General features: G+C 42.1%; 1 protein-coding gene across 1 annotated transcript in view; it reads right to left on the minus strand.

Moving 5' to 3' along the window:
* Positions 1-13,199, minus strand: part of gxylt2 (glucoside xylosyltransferase 2) — a 33,725-nt gene that overhangs the window by 14,599 nt on the left and 5,927 nt on the right. The window contains exons 2-3 of the mRNA XM_008410591.2: positions 10,401-10,599; positions 3,355-3,486 (exon numbers count right to left, since the gene is read on the minus strand). Of these exons, the coding sequence (XP_008408813.1) occupies positions 3,355-3,486; positions 10,401-10,599 (331 nt within the window). The remainder of the gene's footprint in view (positions 1-3,354; positions 3,487-10,400; positions 10,600-13,199) is intronic.

Here is a 13,199-nt window from a genome sequence, read left to right on the forward strand (position 1 = left end):
CACACTTTGAAGCAAAGTACATTTTTATACATGCCGACTTGTGCGTAAAATATGGCGCCGCACATTTTTTGTGTGCATGCATGAGGACCCCAGATGCCCGAGACACCTCCACTGGCTCCTCTCGACTTGAAGGAGCAGCGGCTCTACTCTGAGTCCCTCCCGGATGACCAAGCTTCTCATCTTATCTCTAATGGAGAGCCCAGCCACCCTATGGAGAAAGTCCATTTCGGCCCTTTTTATCCGTGATCTCGTTCTTTCGGTCATGACCCAAAGCTCATGACCATAGACGAGGCTGGGAACGTTGATCGACCGATAAATTGAGATCTTTGCTGTTTGACTCTGCTCTCTCTTCACCACGAYGGACCGGTACAGTGCCCGCTTCACGGCAGACGCTGCCCCAATCCGCCTGTTGACSTCCCGCTCCCTTCTTCCCTCATTCGTGAACAAGATCCCAAGATACTTAAACTCCTCCACTTGAGGCAGGGCGTCCCGCCCGACCTGGAGAAGGCACTATACCATTTTTCGGCTCAAGACCATGGCCTCGGATTTGGAAGCACTGATCCCGGCCGCTACACACTCGACTGCAAACCGCTCCAGCGAGAGCTGCAGATCACGACCTGATGAAACCAACAGGACCACATCATCCGCAAAAAACATCCAGAGCCTTAAGGAACTCCGGGCGGATCTCTTCCACCCCCGGGGCCCTGCCACCAAGGAGCTTTTTRACCACCTYGGTGACCTCGTCCCCAGAGATTGGAGAGCCCGACCCAGAGTCCCCAGGCTCAGCTTCCTCAACAGAAGGCATGTTGGTGGGATTGAGGAGGTCTTCGAAGTATTCTGCCCACCGGCCCACAACGTCCTGAGTCAAGGTCAGCAGCACACCATCCCCACTATAAACAGCGTTAGTGCTGTACTGCTTTTCCCCTCCTGAGACGCCGGATGGTGGACCAGAATCACCTCACAGCCATACAAAAGTTTTTCTCCATGGCTTCTCCAAACTCCTCCCACACCCGACTTTTTGCCTCAGCAACCACCCGAGCCGCATGCCGCTTCGCCTGTTGGTACTCATCAGCAGCTTCTGGAGTCCCACAGGCCAAAAAGGCCCGATAGGACTTCTTCTTCAGCCTGACAGCATCCCTCTCCGAAGGTGTTCACCAACGGGTTCGAGGGTTGCCACCTCGACAGGCACAGACAACCTAGGAGCCGCAGCTCTGATAAGCCGCCTCGGCAATGGAGGCACGGAACATGGTTTACTCAGACTCAATGTCTCCCACTTCCCCTGGAACGTGTTCGAAGTTCTGCCGGAAATGGGAGATAAAGCTCCGCCTCACAGGGGACTCGGCCAGATGTTCCCAGCAGATCCTCACAACACGTTTGGGCCTGCCAGGTCTGACCGGCATCCTCCCCCACCACCGGAGCCAACTCACCACCAGGTAGTGGTCAGTGGACAGCTCTGTACTTCTCTTCACCCGAGAGTCCAAGACATGCCGCCGTAGACCCGATGATGCAAGGACAAAGTCGAGCATCGAACTGCGGCCTAGGGTATCCTGGTGCCAAGTGCACATATGGACACCTTTATGCCTGAACATGGTGTTCGTTATGGACAATCTGTGATGAGCACAGAAGTCCACCAACAGAACACCACTCGAGTTCAGATCAGGGGGCCGTTCCTCCAAACCACGCCTCTCAAGGTTTCACTGTCATTACCCACATGAGAGATGAAGTCACCCAGCAGAACAAGGGAGTCCCCAGGAGGGGCACTCTCCAGTACGCCCTCTAAGGACTCCAAGAAGTAATCTGGTAATCTGAACTGTTGTTCGGCCCGTAAGCACAAACAACAGTCAGAACCTGTCCCCCCACCCGTAGGCGGAGGGAGGCTACCCTCTCGTTCACCGGGGTAAACCCCAAAGTACAGGCGCCGAGATGGGGRGCAACAAGTRTGCCCACTCCTGCCCGGCGCCTCTCACCGTGGGCAACTCCAGAGTGGAAGTACGTCCAGCCTCTCTCAAGGAGACTGGTTCCAGAACCAGAGCCATACGTCGAACCGAGACCGACTATTTCTAGCCGGAATCTCTCAGCCTCACACACTATCTCCGGCTTCTTCCCCACCAGAGAGGTGAGGTGACATTCCATGTCGCAAGAGCCAGCTTCTGCAGCCGAGAATCAGACCTCCAATGTCCCCTGAGCTCAAATCAAAATGCCAGACGGCACCAAATTATTTTTCTTTTTAAATATTAGACCACTAATTTAATTTCACATAATTATCGTGGTAATTATGTGAAATTAGTTATTTTGGTAATGAAACCGAAACGGAGCCATACTGTCAGAAGAGATAATGTTGAGATAAAACCCGACGTTTTGGGGGTTTTCTTCTTTACATCATACAATATTTTGCATAAACAATATTCATAAGGCTAAAAAGAACTGCTTACAAATAATAAGCAATTCCCACACTTATGCAAATTTAAGTCAGGTTGCAGTTCTTTTCTTTGTTTTTGCAGCTGACAAAGCCATTTTGCAGGATGGAGCCTGGATCTGCATGCTTTTTTTGTTCCAATTTCCACTATAACTTTCCATTGTTTTCTACTAGCAGCTCTCTTGTTGGGGTCATGTTTCCTGTGAATCAGCCAGCTGCAACAACTAGTCAAAGGTTTTCTAAAAAATCAACAACAAAACACACTTTTAAATGTGTATTTACAGTGGGTTTTCACTTCATTTATTGAAAGTTTTTTTGCTATGAAATATCTTCAAAAACAGTAGTTAGTTTTAAAAGAAAAATCCAAATCACAACCGAAATATAGATCTTATTTCAAAAGACCTGAGTATAATTTTCAGTCACTGGAGTTAGATTAAGCCTTTGTCAAGATTTAATTCATCACATGTTGTTTTTTCCTTGCACTTGAAACTGTAATATGTTGAATCTGACTTGTTAAACTTTACCTCCTTGTTTTGGGGTTATAGTCACTGATTGCTATGCAGTAAGAGGAGAACATCATAGATTTGCTGCACCAGCATTATGTCCCTTTTATTGCTAGAAAGCCAACTGCTATTTCAATGGACAATGGTCTGAAAAGAAAAATCAATACCAGAGCACAAGCTTTGCTTAATGAAATCAATGGTTTCTGTCTCTAAAGACAAGTCTGTTTCTTTGAGTGTGCACTGCAGACAAATGTGAGAAGTCACCCATGTAATTAAGTATATCCATAAACTACACCTAGAATTAACTGCTGGAGCGGGAAAAACAATAAAGACAATAAAGTTGTCTAAAAGAGAAAAAAATTATTTGCTTGCTAGCCTATTAGTGACATTAAGCATGTTGAGGATATAAGACGAGAAACTGTGGTGTGGTCTTACAGGTAGGAAGAGTCTCTGAGCAGCACAGGGTTTGAAGAGCTTCTTCCACTCCTCAGCGTTGCCCACAGAGAAAGAGATGGGATAGATGCTGTACTGGAACCTAGCTGAGACTGACTGAGGCCACTGGTTCAGCTGCATGGGAAGATATACACATCTCATGAAAATATATTTCAAATAAAGGCAAAATGGAAGTAAGAAATGCACCAGGAAATTGGCTGGTGACCAGTACAGAGCGAAAATACACTTAATGATTGAGGATTGGATAATCACAGATAGTAGTTGCATTTCCATTTACCATATCATTGCGCAATTTGAAATTTAAAAAATAAGTTTACTTAATGGAAATACACCAATTTAGAGTCCATCATGGTGGAGCGGGGGAGTTTTGAAGAGAGTGACATCAAGTGCAAAGAGTCATATTGTCATATTGGTTTTCTTTATTCACTTGTGTTTGCCTATTTAACAACTTAAAAGTTTGATTTGACCATCAATAAGTGTCCTTATGAATCCTAAATGACCATTATAATTGGTAGCTGATCGATTGGCCAACCACTAGAAATACATTTTACAAAAGCTACAGCCTAAATAAAGAATAGATGAATAGATAAAAGAATAGATTGTTCGCCTGCGAACAAGATGGCAGGTGGCTAACGGCTCTCCGTTCCCGACATGTAATTAGATGACGATGTGGTAGTAAGGGGCTCTTTTTTGATACTGTTCTCAGCAAGTGAGGAAGCAGTGTAGGCTTGTGGACTTCTTTTTCGGGGAAAAAAGTACTTTGATCCTGCAATGGCCACAACGAAATACGAATAAGAGTACAGGCCGCATGTCAACCCGCAACAGCCCTACACATGAGGAAGAACGGGGGGAAACACCTCCTTCTAATATAACGAATTTGTTTTTGGAAGTAATTAAAATGAGTAACATGTTACAAAGTGTAGCTGCGGACGTCTCCACAATAAAGTAGACAACATCGGAACTGAATGCAGCGGTGGCTGCAATACAAGAAAGGCTAACGGAGGCTGAAACACGCATCTCCCACTTCGGAGCGGCTGCACACTGCAGTTGGTGAGAGAAGCAAGCTAATGGAAGCCATGCTGGACTGCATGCAAGTTCTTGAAAATCACAGTAAGAAGAATAATGTGAGAATTATTGGACTGAAAGAGACTATCGGTAGTGATGGGACACTTTTGAGCTGTGTACAGTAGATGCTAACCGAGGGTCTTGGAGTTTGTGATGACGCGGAGTTTGAGATTGAACGAGCCCACCGGGCCTCCACACCATTACCCGACCCGAATCGAGCCCCGAGACCGGTTCTTATCCGATTCCTGAGACAATCAGCGAGGGATAAAGTGATCAGGGCAGCTAAGGAGATGCGCGGGTTTGAGTGGCAAGGATGCAGGCTATCAGTGTTTCCGGATATGACTAAAGAATTGACGGAGAAGAGGAAGGCTTTCACCACAGTGAAAAAGAAGTTGCAAGAGCGCAACGCTAAATACACCCTGGCGTTTCCAGCCACGCTGCGCATGAGGTGGAAGGGTAAAAACATAAGCTTCAGCTCGGCAAAAGCAGCAGAGAAGTTTTTCAATGAGGAGAGCCAGGAGAAGAACGAGCAGGGGGAGGACACCCCAAATTCAACTGACTAATTCCTAGGAGTCATGGGGCTCCTAGGAAGATGCTGTGTCACAGAAGATGCTGTGTCACAGAAGATGCTGTGTCTGACTGTCGGGAGGCGGACCTCGCCACCTGTCATCATGAACAGAGCGAAGCAGAGTCCACGGACCTGATAAGGTTTTTTCTCTTAGTTATTCTTTTTTCTCTTCAGCCGCTGTAGACGGCAGCAATAGAGTAGGTTTTAAGTTGTCTTTTGTTTTTCTTTCTTTCTTTTCAGGAATTATGGAATTATGCATAAGATTAGAACTGGGGAATATCAGCGGTTCAAGATGGAGAATGAATGTCTCGATTTTAAAGGACAAACTCTTTAAAGAACAGTTGGGGCAGGACCTGAGATACTTCTTTGAAATAAATATTGGCAGTACAGAGCATGTTCAATCTGCATGGGAGACCTCTAAGGCATTCCTGAGAGGTAAACTTATAGCATACACTTCATGGAAGAAAAAAGAGAGTTTATGTAAAATTCGTAAATTGGAAAGAGAAATCAAACTTAAAGAAAACAATTTGGCTAGGTGTTATGATGATTTACTTTATCGAGATATTTGTGGGCTTAAGTTTCAGTTAAATGAAATGTATAACAAAAAAGTGGAATATTCTCTATTTAGGTTAAAAACTTCATTCTATGAGGGAGGGGAGAAAACCAGAAAATTATTAGCAAGACAAGTTAATAAAAAGAGGATTTTTTTTAACACAATCCCTGCCATTAAACAAGGAGATACTTTAGTAACCTCAGCAAAAGACATAAACAATGGCTTCAAACGGTATTACGAAACATGATATACATCTTCAGTGTTTAACGAGACAAACCAAAGAGAAAGTGATGCTTTTCTCTCCAAACTCAATCTACAGTGTTGTAGCACTCGAGACCATTTTTTGATACTGGAAGCCGTTTGGATGAAAAAGAGAAACAAACAATAAAAAAAAAACATGAACCCTGTATGCGCTGGGTTTTTACTTTAGAATGGCCAAGTCTCTGTTATTTCTCTGTCAATTTGATACAGTAGGKGTTTCCACACTAACCATATCTGTGTCCTCTGTCACTTTTATCAGCAGTTAAAACTGTTTAATCCGTTAACATGTGGTAATCTGTTTTTCCGTGCCGCCTTTAAACGCAACATGAGCGCTATGACGCTGGGTTTAGACCTGTAGGCAGCGAAGGAGACCTGCTACTGTGCGGAGCTGCACAGGTGTGTTAGAATCATGGAAGCAAACCAGCAAGAACTTTTCACAGTTTTCCCCCCAAACTAATAGACTGTTTAGTAAAGCTGCTTGATGCAGGTAAAGTTAGCTAAAAGATGACTAGCTAGAAAAAGTTTGGGAACCACTGATGTAAGGGAAATGATGTGAAAGAAGCACAAAGTTTCCAACCTAATAATAAAGAAACATTGATCTAAAAACATTTGTACTTTCAGTTCTACTCTGTTGTGGAAATTAACGCAAATAAAACATAAAACACTGCTAAAAAACTGCATTTATATTGTATCTTTGTTTATAAACATTAATAGGTTCTTGATCAATTTAGCCAGCATTATTAAGGAGTAAGGAGATCAAGGTTTCAAGAGAAATGGAAAAAAAGAAAAGAGAATCCCAAAGCCCTGCAGGAAAAACTGTTTGGTTTGATGAAACCAAATATGATGATCCCCCCCAGGGGGGGAGTGGGGGGGAGTAGAAAATGTTTTGAAACCACTGGGGGGGCACTACTTCTTGCTTGTTGCTCCTTGGTCAGTGTTCATAGTTGAGTGTCAGGGCTTTGCCTCAATTGCTATGTTTAATGGTGCAGACGGTGGTTTCTGACATGAGCAACATGGGTAAACACCCAGGGCGTTATCTTTTTAGGGATGGCACAAGACCACCGCAGATCGTAGCACAGAGATGGAAGCAAAGCAGAACAAAGAGTTTGTTACATTTAATATTTGTTACATTTATTAAGTATTTAATATCTATGTGTTCTTATGGGAACGTGGATCTTTCAGATCAATTTGAGAAGTAATTTTGATGATATTTTACATTTTATTGTGTCATGTAGCGCGGGACGCTGGTCTTGGCCTTGACTCAGTCTCGACTTCCCTCGGTCTTGGTCTCGTCTCGGTCTCGATACACTCTGGTCTTGGTCTTGTCTTGGTCTCGGGTTAGGTGGTCTTGACCACAACACTGTCAATCTACCAAGGCTATCTCAGGAGCATGTAGAGTGGTTGGAAGCACCAATTACAGAAGAGGAGATCAGGAAGGCAATTTCAGGGATGAAGGTKGGGAAATCCCCCGGTTTTGATGGTATTCCATCAGAATACTACAAGGAGTACATAGATATTCTTGCTCCAGTGTTGCAAAAGGTGTATCAAGAGATTTTTGAGAGAGGACAGCTGCCTCCTACTTTTAATGAAGTTCTGATATCCTTGATTCCAAAAAAAGATAGGGATAGCACAGATCCGGCAAATTATAGACCAATTAAGTCTATTAAATGTGGACTGTAAAATATTAACCAAGGTGCTGGCTGTGCGCTTACAACAAGTCCTTCCTATTATTATTCACCAGAATCAGACAGGCTTTATGAAAACCCGCTCCTCCTCTGATAACATTAGAAAATTGTTGCACCTGATGTGGCTGAGTCAGTCAAAGGAGGAGCCAGTCATTGCCATCTCCTTAGATGTGGAGAAGGCGTTTGATAAAGTGAAATGGAGCTCTCTCTTTTCGGCTCTCTCAAATTTTGGATTTGGGCCTTTTTTTTTATTAAATGGGTCAAAATATGGTATAGGGAACCAAAGGCTGCTGTCATAACTAATGGTACCATCTCATCCTTTTTTAATTTATCACGTGGGACCCGTCAGGGTTGTTCTCTTAGTCCATTGTTATTCATCATGTTTATTGAAACTTTAGCATTAGGATAAATAAGGACATCAAAGGGATATTATGGGGATAACAAGAACACAAACTGCTTTTATATGCGGACGATATTTGATCACTTATAACACATCCGCTTACATCTTTGCCGCACCTAATGGACACTATACAGATGTATTCGACGGTCTCTGAGTACTCAATAAATTGGGCTAAATCTGAAGCCATGCCATTATCCTCTTTATGTAATTCACACATGGTCAAAGATTTTAAATTCAAATAGGTACCTGAAGGCATGAAGTATCTTGGGATTAGACTCAGCAGGGAGTTGGAAGCGTTGCCTTCACTAAATTTTAATCCGGTGCTTTCAAAAATCAAAACAAACTTTGAAAAGTGGGAGAAGATAAAACTAACACTGTGGGGTAAGATTAATGTTATAAAAAATGATTACCGCCCCTCAGTTTAATGATGTGCTTATGATGCTTCCTATTTCAATTCCACTCGATATTTTTAAAAGGTATGAAAACTTAATTAAACATTTTTTGTGGGAAGGTAAAAGAGCCAGAATAAAACTAGAAAAATTGTATGCTCCTAAAGAAAAGGGTGGCCTTCGACTTCCGGATCCTAAGCTCTACTGTTTGTCATTTGAGATGGCAAAATTAGTTAAACACTGGGAAGGTGAAAACGGGCAGGAATGGTTACATATTGAAAGGGATATTGTTTGCCATTTGACCCTAAACACAAATTGTCTCAAAAGATCGACACAACAAACCCAGTTTATGTTCTTCTTGTAAAGTTTGGTCAAAGGTACACAAACTGTTAAAACTTCCACATCAGGTGGAGAAATATGCGTCTCTCTGGAATAATCCTGCTATATGTATTGGTAAAACACCTGTGTTTTGGAGGCAGTGGCATTCACGTGGCATATGCACCATTGGTGATTTGTACAAAGATGGGCAATTCATGTCCCTCAATGAACTTACCCATACATTTAACTTGGAAGGTAGAGCAAATTTTTGGAAATATCTACAGATGAGACATTGTGTTACCTCAAAATTTAAAATGACTGCAGAAAATGATATATTGAATTATATTAAGATGCCGCGTGAACAACACACTGCTTCTCAATTTTATAAGCTGCTAAATTATAATCTGAGTAGTGAATCATCAAATATTAAACTTCTTTGGCAGAAAGATTTGAGAAAAGAGTATACAAAAGAAAGATGGTTGAGTGTATTGTCAGAGAGTGGTAAATATGTGAAAGAGGCTGCATAGATATTATCATACGCCTACTAGGTTACATAGAATGAAAATAATGTCAAACAATATGTGCTGGAAATGTAAGAAGGAAGTGGGCACATATTTGCATTGTTTTTGGGACTGCTCTCTGGTTTCACCATTTTGGAGGCTCTGAGTGCATGGCTTGGCTTGGAGATCCCTCAGACGCCAGAACTGTATTTACTAGGAGACAGATCTCAAATGCCGAACACCCCAAAAGGAGCTTTTACAGTTGTGGTGGTCGGTCTGGTGACAGCCTGCAGGATCATCTTAAGACATTGGAAGACCACAAAGTRTCCCGAGCTAAATGAGTGGATYAAAKCAATGAYGGATACAGCTTCTTATGAAGCCATGCTCAAMAACATGRAAGGGAACAGGGACATGGAATGGGATAGCTTTTGGGACTCATTGAAAAGAACTACGGCTTTGAGTAATGCATCTGGATGAAGCTTGATTTTCCCGGACAAATACCTTTCTCTCAACTACTAAATGTTTTTGGATTAACACTGTAACATACATACATATGACTGTACCCTGGGTTTGGGGGGCAGGAGGGGTGCACCAACCCTTTTTTCTTTTTCTTTTGTTCTGTATTTGTGTTTTAATGTGAAATAATATTCAAAAAATCAATAAAATTTGAATTACAAAAAAAGAAAGTGAATATGTATTTGCTAATCAGTGAATTTTGGTCCAGAATTGGCTTTGAGAGCCACAAGGACTTGGCAAGCACCTACCTTGAGTCTCTTAGCACTGTGGCTGCTCCTACGCTCCTCCCTGTTTAAAGCCAGAATATGTGCAACACTTTCCAAGCTCAGAGTGCCATAATTCCCCTTTTTTCCTCCCAAACAACAGTCAACATACAGCACTGATTCAGCATGCACGAAGGCAGGCTTGTAAACTCAATATTTGAATGAATGCTTTGGTGTTAAGTTTGAAGTTCATTAATTGGAATTGTTTATGTAGCTGGTGACTTACAACACTACTGGAAAGATCTCACACCATTTAAGGTTGATCTAAAAATCTTAAGTTATGTAATATGTTCCTGTTTTGAGACAAAACATCAATATCTGCCCGTAAGCAGTGAGAAGAAGTGGTATGTAATATATTTCAAGGGAAAAGACACACCATAGATATAAAAACCTAAGGTCTTTTCATGGAATTGTTGTGTGCATTGAATCCCAGGTTCCAATGTGACACTATTGAGCCATTTAACAACTTGTACACATACTTCTAGAATTTGCATGATGAAGGTCTCTTACCCTTTCTTCAAACTGAGGGGCCAAGTAGTCCTCGGCAAAAATGTGAAACTTGATCTTCTTCAAGCTGAATAGCAAGGCCGACTTGAGCATTGTGAGGGTCTCATCCAGACGTTTCTCACAAGCCACCACAGATAAGTGCATGACTTCCTCAGGCTGCCTGCGCCTGGTCACAGGTCGGATCACTTTGCCCAGAAATTTACTGGAATACACGACAGAAAAAAAAGCTTAAGATATGAAACACAGATGAATGACTAATAAAATATAGAGGGGAGACATAATAACAATAATGATCCAGATAAGTTAGGTTGCAATTAGAAACCTACACTCAGTAAAATGCATTTAGATATTTGAAAAAACAAAAGGACTTGTTTGACATTTACTTCAGTTTAAAGTTACAAATAGAGTTTTCAATACCAAAATGTTGGCACCATACATACAAAAGTATAGAGTCCACAGTGTTTCTCTGCATCAGGATGGGGTACCTTACTTTTGTCCAGATGTCAGAATCTATTCTATAGATTGGATCAACTGACACTCTAGTAGGGATGCACAATATGGACTTAAAATTGTATTAAGATATTTTGAGGTATTTATTGCAACAATGACCAAAGTGAGGATAAAAAAGTATTTACAACTTCCCTGCAGTCTTTTTTATGTCTCTTTTACTGCATACAAATACTGTTCTTAAAAGACAAACCCAGCTTCAAAATAGGCAACTTTGGGACACCAGCTACATAAAGATGTGAGATTTTTGTGGCTAAACTCCAAATTATGAATAATCAGATTTTCTAATTTATTGATTTTTATTAATACTCTGATGAACCAACATTGGAGAAAGTAGTAAAATTAACAATACCAACAATATATATATATTTTTATACTGACATTTTATCATTGTCAGTATAAATCAAAATCCTTATCACAATGTGAATTTTTTCACATCAACAATAAATACAATAAATGTATTTATTGTACATTTGAGCTGAGTCAAAAAGACTCTGAGTCTTTTTGACTCAGAGAGCTTTTTGACTCAGCTCTCTGAGTCAAAAAGCTCAGAGAGCTGAGCTTTTTGACTCAGCTCTCTCTTCACCATGGCAGACCGGTGCAGTGCCCACTTCACTTCTGATGCTGTGCTATCCACCTGTCGATCTCCAATTCTATTTTTCCCTTATTCGTGAACAAGATCTCAAGATACTTAAACTCCTCCACTTGGGGCAGGACATCTGCCCCGAAGAAGAGAAGCCCTTTTTCGGCTCAAGACCATGGCCTCGGATTTAGAGGCACTGATCCTCATCCTTGCCGCTTCACAGTCGGCTGCGAACCTCTCCAGTGAAAGCTGTAGATCACGACCTGATGAAGCCAGTAGGATCACGTCATCTGCAAAAAGCAGAGATGCGATCCTAAGGCCACCAAAACGGATCCCCTCAACACTTTGGCCATGCCTAGAAATTCTGTCCATGAAAGTAATGAACATGGCCGGTGACAAAGGGCAACCTTGGCAGAGTCCAGCTCTCACTGGAAACGAGCCCGACTTACTGCCGGCAATGCAGACCAGACTCTGACACCGGTCATACAGGGACCTAACAGCCCACAAAGGGCCCACTACCCCATTTTCCCAGAGAACCCACCACAGGGTTCCCCGAGGGACATGGTCAAACGCCTTCTCCAAGTCCACAAAACACATGTAGACCTGTTGGGCGAACTCGAACTCAAAAGTACCCTCGAGGACCCTGCTGAGGGTGTACACTGCTCTTCCTGAATCCAAGGTTTGACTATCCAATGGATCCTCCTGTTCAGGACCCCTGAATAGACCTTGCTAGGGAGACTTAATAGTGTGACCCCTCTGTAATTGGAGAACACCCTCCAGCCCCCCTTTTTGAACAGGGAGACCACTATCCCAGTCTCCCAATCCAGGGGGACTTCCACCGATGTCTATGTGATACTGCAGAGTCGCTTCACCCAACACATCCCTACAATATCGAGAGCCTTAAGGAAGTCCAGGCGAATCTCAACCACGGAGTCCCCAGTCTGAATCCAACAGTCTCACTCATTATAAGGGATCCCATTCTGCAGAGAGACCTGGTCTTCATTTACTGAGTTTGTAAAAAACACGAACATCTCATAAAGCTATAGAAACTTTTTTAAGACTAATTGGGAGCCTTGCCCAATTTAGTAGTTTCCATGTACTATGTAGGTAACTGCACCTCCTCCCAAGCCACCGTGCCCCCCATGATGTTTTTTTTCCTCTTTTTTAATTTGTATCATGTGTATATGTATCTATATGTATTTTGTTATTTATTGTTGTATGTTTATTCTTATTACTTTATTTATTTTAATTTTCATTGTGCACTGTGCTGGGACAAACAAAATATCTCCCTCTTAGGAAATCAATAAAGTATTATCTTCCAAGATAGCACACAACATTAAATCAACGTTGAATTATAGTCAGAATGGTTGATTTTTGGTTGAAGTCGAAAACTGACGGTGGATCAACCATCAAACAACCATCCAATTCTAACCGTTGAAACTGTGTCAATGAATCAATGTTGTTTTGTGATTGAAATCTAATTAATGAAATGCCGGTGTCTGATCAATGTCTGATCAATGTTGAATCAATGTATGCTGTTTTGCCACACATCTTCCCCTCCTCTCCTCCCCATCAGAGCTCTATGTGAGAGCATTTTATTATTGAGCGGGGTTCATCACATTTTTATTGACACTGTAGAGGATAGTGAGCGGTGATTCCTTTCTGTACATTTTTTTAATTGTTCATAAAAATTCTTACCGTTTGTTCTTACA

Source organism: Poecilia reticulata, linkage group LG5 (assembly GCF_000633615.1).
Source record: "Poecilia reticulata strain Guanapo linkage group LG5, Guppy_female_1.0+MT, whole genome shotgun sequence".
In the NCBI taxonomy this organism is placed as follows: domain Eukaryota; kingdom Metazoa; phylum Chordata; class Actinopteri; order Cyprinodontiformes; family Poeciliidae; genus Poecilia; species Poecilia reticulata.